The sequence below is a fragment of the Galeopterus variegatus genome, unplaced genomic scaffold (genome assembly GCF_000696425.1).
Source record: "Galeopterus variegatus unplaced genomic scaffold, G_variegatus-3.0.2 Scaffold6969, whole genome shotgun sequence".
Lineage (NCBI taxonomy): Eukaryota > Metazoa > Chordata > Mammalia > Dermoptera > Cynocephalidae > Galeopterus > Galeopterus variegatus.
The window spans coordinates 127481-137103 of record NW_007733080.1 but is presented as its reverse complement, the minus strand read 5'-3'; the positions used below and the strand labels follow the sequence as shown (position 1 = coordinate 137103).

At 42.0% G+C, this 9623-nt stretch overlaps 1 protein-coding gene across 1 annotated transcript in view; it reads left to right on the top strand.

Annotated features, from left to right (window-relative positions):
• The window catches only part of RABGEF1 (RAB guanine nucleotide exchange factor (GEF) 1), a 17986-nt gene extending 11142 nt beyond the window's left edge, over positions 1-6844 (top strand). The window contains exons 5-6 of the mRNA XM_008591498.1: positions 3080-3336; positions 4186-6844. Of these exons, the coding sequence (XP_008589720.1) occupies positions 3080-3336; positions 4186-4584 (656 nt within the window). The 3' untranslated portion in view covers positions 4585-6844. The remainder of the gene's footprint in view (positions 1-3079; positions 3337-4185) is intronic.
• The last annotated feature ends 2779 nt before the right edge of the window (positions 6845-9623 follow it).

Sequence of the window (9623 nt, the reverse complement as noted above, 5' to 3'; positions counted from 1 at the left end):
TTTTTTTTTCCTTTTTGTCTTTTTTCGTGTCCGGCAACGGATCGCAACCCTCAGTGTCGTGCCCGTACTGGACCGGGACCGGCAACGGGATCGCAACCCTTGGTGCTGCGCCTGCACCTCGCTCAGCCAGTGAGCTGGAACCGGTCTGTATGTGGGATCCGAACCCTCAGCGGGAGCACCGCTACGCTCCCAAGCAGCGCACTGTAGCAGTGCGCCACCGGGCCGGCCCTACATCCAGTTTTTGGTGATGGGGGTTTCTCCAGGCTTTCTGAACTCTTCCACCTGGGTAGGGCACAGTTCACTGGAACATCGTTGGTGGTGAGTGTCAGTGTGACCAGTGGTGAGAGCAGGCGTGGGTGGTGAATGTTGGCAGCCCAGATCAGGAAGTGTAGCTGTTTTCAGTGAACAGTGGGGCCATAAAGGAGGTGTTGCCAGTCACGTTGTGCAATGTAGGCTACATTCTTCTAGGGCAGGGGACTCATTTTCTAGGCTGCATAAAATTGGGAGAATCACCAGGTCCTCTGCCCTGAGATTGAATGAGGACACTCCTCATGGCTTCTTAAAGGAAAGATGAGTCAGAGAATCCCATGGTCAGTTTCTCTGCACTCCAGTAGTTTGGTGAGTGGCAAGACCTGTAGTCAGTGGTGGAAGTTTCCTTTTCTCATTTGCTCCACCTGTCTGGCCCTGGGAGCCATCTCCCCGGAGAGTAGCACAATGTCTGGTCAAGTGTTTCTGGTCAGGTGTCCATGTGCTTTGTGCCATGGGCTGCGGCCAGACAGAAGTTGCACAGGTGGAGCACTAGTTTTTAGCCAGGCACTAGTTGCCCCCCACGGGACATTTGGAAACATCTGGAGACATTTTCGAATGTCACAGCTACGGAGGTGCTACTGGCATCTAGTGAGTAGAGGCCAGGAATGCTGCTAAACATCCCACAGTGCACAGGACGGCCCCATAACAAGGAATTATCCAGCCCAAAATGTCCATAGTGCCAATGTCGAGGCCTACTTTGTTTTCAAAATTCTGTTAAAGATAAGACATCTGGATCCAGCTGAGATAGAGAACACACTCAACCCTATCTTTCCTGTTGCATACATTCTAAAGCCCTGGACAGAAGACATAAAGCAATTATCTGAGGACTCTGAAAAGTAAATAATAGACAAGTTAGGGAGGGAGGTCATTACTCAAAAAGCAACTAACACAGCACAAGTTTCTTGGTATTTTGCTTTTTCTTCTCCCATATCCTCCGTTTAGACTTCAGGGTGGTGCAAATCATAGAACTACACATTGGGCAGGGGTCCAAAAGAATTCCCAAAAAACTTCCTTCAGGCGGGAGGACACTCAGAAGGGGCCTTTGCAGGATGAAGGGCGTGGGAGGACACCTGGGCTTTTCTCTTTCCTTCTCCCCTTTCCCTTCTCTCCCTTTCTACATCCAGCCCTTTCCACAGCAGTGGCGGCCACACTGGTATCCAGATAAGAAGTAATTCACCTTTTCATTCACTCAAAAAACTGTAAAGAATAAAGACGAATGAGAAAGTAGCTAAAAGTTTAAAATAGAGAGTAAGGCTGGCCGGTTAGCTCACTTGGCAGAGTGTGGTGCCAGCAACACCAAGGGCAAGGGTTTGGATCTTCATACCGGCCAGCCACCCCCCAAAATTTAGGAATAAAATAGAGAATAAAAATCAACAAGAAAATGTTAGAAGTCTAAATAGGATAAATAAAAGTAGTAAAAATGGTTAAAAATATCTTACCTAATCCTTTCTTGTAATAAGTTCTATTTAAGTAGAAAAAGAAATAGATTGAGATATAGCAACAGTAAGTACAACCAAGAAGTAAAAAATTAAAGGAAACAATAAAATATGCAAAAGTTACCTAATTCACACAATGGACTCACAAGTAGGTGAATAAAAGTGTGAATACGGCTGCCACGCTGTCTAGCATTTGTCCCCCACACATCTGTCTTCCATGCTGGTGGTCCCGGGAGGGTTCCCCAGGGCGCTGACCTCAGAGAGGATTGCTGAGAGCTGAAAGAACCCTTTGGCATGCACCACTATCTGGCCTGTCTGAAACTTTTATTCCTACTGGTGGCAAGAACTTGCTGTCAAATTAAGCTGCCTCAGCTATTTTCTTTCATGGTGTCCCAGAAAAAAGCAGACGTGTACATCCACAGGCACATTCCCTCCTCCTCTTGTGTTATTCTAGCAGTGCTGACAGTGTGTACTTAACCAAAAAGACTAGTGTCTCCTAGTCTTTTTGACAGAGGGTGTGCATTTGAAAGAGCCCACTTGTTGGACTTAGTGGTAGTGAAGGGCAGTGAAGCAATTTTTCATTGAAAGAAATAAAACATTATTTTGAGATTAAATTTATACTCTTCCTTTATCCCCTCTGCTAACCATCAAGTTATAAGTGTCATAAAGGTTCTATAGATTTCTGTATCTAGTGGGATTTACATGCTACAAGGACAGGCCACTGCAGATCTAAGTGTGTTGGATTTCAATGGCTGTATCTACTGCTTTGTGTAGTAGCCATGTTTCTAAAAAGCAATATGCAAATTGAGACTTTCTAAACGTAGTATTAAAATGTATTAGAGGAACAGAAGCAGTAAAAGCTACTTTTAAAGTAAAAGTAAAAGCTACTTTTAAAGCTACTTCCTTCTCCATGCAGCTCAGAGGCGCTTTGCCCTTGTGATCAGGGGCATGGGCTTTACAGTCATTTAGCCTTGGTTTCATCTTCCTGCTCCATCACTTGCTGTCTGGATCATCTTGGGCTAGTCATTTAACCTCTCTGAATTTCAATTCCGTCATCGAGAAGATAGATAATAATTGTATCCATCACATAATCTGAGGATTAAAAGGAAAACACTCTCAGAGCACGCTGTGTAGTGCCTGGCTCATGGCTCTGTGTCCTGCGAGTGTGAGTTCCTATTTCCTGTTGGGGGTCTAAGTTTCTCATACACTAGGTTAACTGCTGGGGAAGAGGTTAGTGAGGGTACTCTATAACGTAATAGCTAAAGAATGATAATTCTATTGCTTCTCTTTGTGATAATGTCTTCATGGGAAGCACTGGCTTTTCTGCTTTATAGATATCATTGAAATGGACTCGAAGCGTGTGCCTCGTGATAAGCTGGCCTGCATCACCAGGTGCAGCAAGCACATCTTCAATGCCATCAAGATCACCAAGAACGAGCCCGCCTCCGCGGATGACTTCCTGCCTACTCTCATCTATATCGTGCTGAAGGGCAACCCGCCGCGCCTCCAGTCCAATATCCAGTATATCACCCGCTTCTGCAACCCGAGCCGACTGATGACTGGAGAGGATGGCTACTACTTCACCAACCTGGTAAGGGTTTCATCTCTCAGTGTTGTGGAGAAGAGCCAGGAAGATGTGTGTTTTAGGGATGTGGCGGATCATACACTGGCCTGCGCTAGTTATACTCCTGAGGGAGGGCTCAGCATGGTTGAGGACGTGTGCTTTGTGCTACTCTCCTAGGGTCACACTACTGATGCTGTTATGTGATGGAGGTGATAGTTAATTCAGGTGGTCTGATTTCAAAGCTTTTATTTTTTCCTATTTGATGTTAAAATCTTTCTGAGGCCTGTGTGCCACTCCAGTCCTTCAAGGACACCTGCCCACTGGCAGGCCAATGGGGTGGGTCTGGCAGGCCCTCCAAAGGGAATGGCTTTACGGTGCATCTGGAAGGGAGGCTGCCCCAGATGCTGGGCCCTGGCAAGCTCACCCACAGCAATGGTTCCTCTGCCCTGCAGCTCGACAGAGAAGAAGAGCCACCAAATTCAAGGACACATCTGGTTCTTGTGCACAGGCAGCTCTGTAGTTACCAGTGAGGAACAGCAGCAAAGGCACCTCCTGTACAAGACCTGAGGACCTTTGAACAAGCCAAGGAGAGGACTGAATTCCTGGCAGTCTGACTCAGTGGGGGTTAGCAGCTGGATTTAACTGAATGGTTTTTATAGCTGTAAAGGAAGAAAAGTATTATTTCAGATGGGGTTATAAGGAAACATGATTGGCTGTGTATTGGTAATTTTTGAAGCTGAAGTGCATGGCGTTTAGACTGCTTTGTCTACTTTTGCTTCTGTTTTAAATTCTCGATAATATAAAGATTTTAAAAATCTATTTGAATATTTATAACTTTCGGAATATAAGTATAACAACATTCTCTTCTTTTTGTAGTGCTGTGCCGTGGCTTTCATTGAGAAATTAGATGCCCAGTCTTTGAATTTGAGTCAGGAGGATTTTGACCGCTACATGTCTGGCCAGACCTCTCCCAGGAAGCAAGAATCTGAGAATTGGTCTCCTGATGTTTGTTTAGGTGTTAAGCAAATGTATAAGAACTTGGATCTCCTGTCTCAATTGAATGAGAGACAGGAAAGGATCATGAATGAGGCCAAGAAACTTGAAAAGGACCTAATTGATTGGACGGATGGAATTGCAAAAGAGGTTCAAGACATTGTTGAGAAATATCCACTTGAAATTAAGCCTCCAAATCAGTCATTAGCAGCTATTGACTCTGAAAATGTTGAAAATGACAAACTTCCTCCACCATTGCAACCTCAAGTTTATGCAGGATGATAAAAATTGACACAGATAGTATTTATTTGGGCCTAAATTGTAGGTAGCCCTTACCACAGTCCCTTGATTGGGATGTAGAATATAACTTAATTGCTTGTAAAGGTCAGAATGTTGTTAAAGGTACAGTTTGTGGGGGTTTTGTTTTGTTTTTTTCTTGGCAGGGCAAGCTTAGTAAATAATAAGCTACTATTTATTTGAGTTGCTGAGATAGATTCATTTAAGGCTTGTGTGAAAATTTTGTCTAAATCTTTTTTTTCCTCCATGATTTTCCTATGCACTTCCTTTGTGGCATTCACTGTGGTTTGGTTTTGGGTAAATAATTGCCTTTTAAAGGATAAAACAAATGAATGTTACAAAGTGTGTATTTGAAGGAATTCAATGGTACCACTGTTCCACAGTTTGAAATAATTTTATAATTGTAAAGACAGAAGATATATTGATAAGTAAATATGTAAAATTGTAAATACGTTAAAAAAAATGGTGTCTGCTGTGCATGGCATTTCATGTATTCATTTTTTTTTTTAGTTTAAAATGAAATATATTGAATGTTTGTCCTTAGCACCATTTTATTTGGTTTACCCTACTAAAATGAATCCAGAAGTGTTTAGACTTACTCCCTTAAAATGTGGACTCCATCATAACAGTATGTTAGCCCTAACTTTGAGATCCTGTACAGTCAGAGACTGTGACACCATTAAGGTTCAGGATAAGTTTTTGGTCATGTAAAGTTGCTGTTCTCAGTGTAGTCATTTGAAGACTTTGAACCATATTTCTAGCATCTTTTTTCTACATTCATTCAGCAATTCTTTATTGCGTTCTTTGATGTAAAGGAGCTGGCTCTGGGTGTGGGGTGGAAGATGGCAGTAGGGTGCTCTGCTGGTGAGAGTTGATGGTGTTCGCTCAGAGCTGTAGAGTACAGGGATACCTTGCAGCCTCCAATGTGAACTTTTGACTTTTTGGGCAACCCAGACACATGTCATATAAACCTCTTTCAGGGTTTGTTTGTTTTTTGGTGGCTGGCCAGTACAGGGATCCGAACCCTCAACCTTGGTGTTATAACACTGTGCTCTAACGGAGCTAACCGACCAGCCCTCCTTTTTAGAGTTTCTTACCCTCAGTACTGTTGACATTTGTGCCCTGAGAAATTCTTGTGGTGGCGGCTGTCCTGTGTACTGTAAGGTGCTTACAGCATCCCTGCCCTCTACCTGATGCCAGTAGCAGCCCCCACAGTTGTGAAAAATTGTCTCCAGACATTGCCAAATGTCTCCTGGGGGCGAAATTGCCCCCAGTTAAGAACCACTGATCTCTTTGGTTAGTGAGATAATGATCCTCCTGGTAGTTAATATGATGTAACCAAAGAACATGGCATCAAATGCACAGTTACAGTGTTAAACTGGTACCTCATTCAGTGAGGCCCTACAGCTACCTGCAGTGTGGAAACTTTTCTAATGCTAATAGAGCCTTCATAACCTAAATATACCACTGATGATGCTTCTTCCAGTCAGGGACCTCTGCAGGTGATCAGTGTACGTGTGAAGTGGTAACTCCCCAGGCACCGTTCTTGAACAGACCACATCACACAAGCAGTTTGAAAGGTTCTCTGGCTTTCCCATGATCTTCCTAAGAATGTGCGTGTACCACAAAATTGTAGAGTAGTAATTTTGGAATAAAACTAGGGTAGTTATAAAACTTTTTATGCTTTATTTAAATTTACATATAAAATCTATCAAGTATGGCACATCTAATGTCATAAAGCACCTAAGACATGAAGCAGTTAGCCAAGTCAGCTGGTCACCAAGTGCACATGGGAGGTGATGAGTTACTGTCACATGCCAGGAAGAATTTTCTTGTAGAACAACCTTGGCCCAAATGATTTTAGTAGAAAGCTTCCCCTTTTTTGTGTGTACTTTCTAGGTGCTAAATCAGGTATGCATAGTCTTAATTCTAGAAATATGCAGCTCTTTTAGTTGTTGTACATTATATTTGTTAAATAATATGTGCATGTCAGCCTCCCTCAAAAGCTGGCTTCTTTGGATTTCTTACATATTTTTAAAGTAAGTTGTTGTGTTGATTTTTTGTAGATAGCTCATATTGGTCTAATTCTTCAGATATGGACTCTTGCCTTATGTAGAGGCTTATATTTCTCTTAAGTCAGCATCAACACAATGGCCAGAGTTTCTGTTTTCTCAAAAGAAAGTGTTAATATTTTATGGATTATAAATGTTATTGGAATAAAGCTTTGGAACAGAAGTTCATATTACTAAAGTTTCATGATCTATTCCTCGAACAAATAGATTGATTTTGGCTCTTTAGGAGAATATACATTAATATTCTTATTTTACAAAGGTTTCCTTTTCAAGCTATAACCATCATTATCATACTTAAAAATGAAACATTATAATGAGACGTTTTCCAGTTAAAATTAAAAACCAGGTAAGGATATTTGCTATCACCACAATTAACATGGTTCTGAAAGTTTTATTCAAGATACTAAGTCTTTAAACAGAAATAAAGGTAGAGGAAAAAGGAGTTAATCTGATCATTACAGAGGTAGTTTGGTGGTGAGGACATGAACTCGAGCTAGAAGGCTTGGATTTGGTTTTCAGCTTTGATTCTGCCTCTTACTTGTTAGCTCTTGGCCTTGAGCAGTTTTCTCATGTTTCAGTACCTCAGCTGAGAAATGTGTTAATAATAGTACCTGCTTCAAGGGGTTATTGTCTGGATTAAATGACATAGAACAAGTGATAGCTATGCTCTGGTTGCCACCTTGAAATTGTTAATAATTTCATCTTTGAATTTCTGTTGTGTCAGTGAAATCTGATGGGGCAATGGAGCATGCGGTGGGAGCTTGGAGCCTTGGGACATGCCTGGTCTTGTCTTCTGCCACCTGCCCAGAGCAGGTACCCTGTGACCTCTCTAGCCAGAGCCTGGGCACCTAGGAATGGCTGTGCTTGGGTGTGCATGCCTGTGGTGGTGTCTTGGGACAGGGCATGATGTTGGCCAGTGCTGCCCTGGGCAAGTGGAAGCTGAGAGCTGCCCATCGATTTGGAGTCAATTACAGGAGGTCAAAAGTGGGGCTGAAAGTTCCAACCCTCTAGTTAACTTGGTCTTTCTGGCGACCAGCTCCATCCTAGGTCATCTCATTAGCATAAACTCAGATGTGATCTAAATGGCCTTGTGAATAACTAAAGACACTCCTGTCACTGAGGAAGTTTTAGGAGCTCTGTGCCAGGAACTGGGGACAAAGACCAAATACATTTATTAAACCACAGACTTGAATAGACATTTCTCCAAAGAAGATCTACAAATGGCCAATAAGCACATGAAAACATGCTCCACATCGCTAACCATTAGGGAAATACAAATCAAAACCACCATGAGATACCAGTTCACACCCTTCGGGATGGCCATTATAAAAACAAAAACCAGAAAGTAACAAGTGTTGACAAGGATGTGAAGAAATTGAAACTCTTGTGCATTGTTGGTAGGAATGTAAAATGGTGCAGCTCCTATGAAAATATGGCCATTTCTCAAAAAATTAAAAAAAGAATTACCATGGCTGGTCAGTTAGCTCAGTTGGTTAGAGCATCGTGCTGATAACACCAAGGTTGAGGGTTTGATCCGTATCCCAGCCAGCCACCAAAATAAAGTAAAATAATAAAAATAAAAATAGAATTACCATATGGTCCAGTAATCCTACTTCTGTATATGTACCGAAAAGAACTGAAAATGTGGTCTCAAAGAAATATTTGCTTACCAGTGTTCACAGCAGCATTATTCACAATAGCCAAGAGGTAGAAGCAACTGAAATGTCCATCAGTGGATGAATGGATGAACCAAATGCGGTAAACACATACAATGGAATGTTTTTCAGCCTTAAAAAGAAGGAAATCCTGGGCCGAGCCCGTGGCGCACTTGGGAGAGTGTGGCACTGGGAGTGCAGCGACGCTCCTGCCGCGGGTTCGGATCCTATATAGGGATGGCCGGTGCGCTCACTGGCTGAGCGCGGTGCGGGAGACACCAAGCCAAGGGTTGCGATCCCCTTACCGGTCACTACCACTATTAATAAACCTGAAAAAAAAGACACTATTAATAAACCTGAAAAGAAAAATACCACTGTGAACAGATACACCATTTAGCAGTTGCGTCACTACAACCAAGTCAACAGAGTCAAAAAATACTTAAAAATAGGTGCCACTCGAAAGTTAAAGAATTAACATATGATCCAGCAATTCCATTTCTGGTTATACACTCAAAAGAAGTGAAAGCAGGTCTCAAAGAGATGTTTGCACAGCCATGTCCACAGCAGCGCTATTCACAGTAGCCAAAAGGTGAAATACGTGTCTGTCAACAGATGAATGAACAAAATGTGGTTTGTACATACAGTGGAATATTATTTGGCCTTAAAAAGCAATGAAATCCTGACACATGTCACAACATGGATGGACCTTAAGGTGAAACATGCTAAGTGAAATAAGCCAGTCCAAAACAGACAAATACTCTATTATTCCACCTACATGAAATTAGAAGAGCGAAATTCATAGAGACAGAAAAAGTAGAATGGTGGTTGTCAGGGGCTGGGGAGAGGGGGTGGGGAGTTCGTGTTTAGTTGAGAGAGAATTTCAGTTTGGGGAGGTGAAAAGAATTCTGAAGATGGATAAGGTGATGGTTATACACATGAATGTCCTTAACACCACTGTACTGTATGTTAAAAATGGTTAAGATAGTACATTTTATGTTATGTGTATTTTATTATAATGAGAACTTTTAAAAAACCATTGGCAATCTTCAATGAAATTGATTTGAGTGAAGATGGTCAAGAGATTCAGAGGTGCAAAGTTGTTGCAGAAAATGATATTCTTACTGTGCTAGAGTATTCCCCACGTTACATGATAAATTTAAAGAGATCAGACAATATCATGAATAGCAGGGCAGACATCACAAGTCTCCTAATGTGAAGTACATTAGGTACATGAAGTACACAGCACTTTTTATGAAGCATTGTTGCCAAAAATGTTTAACTGGAATCTAATCAAGTC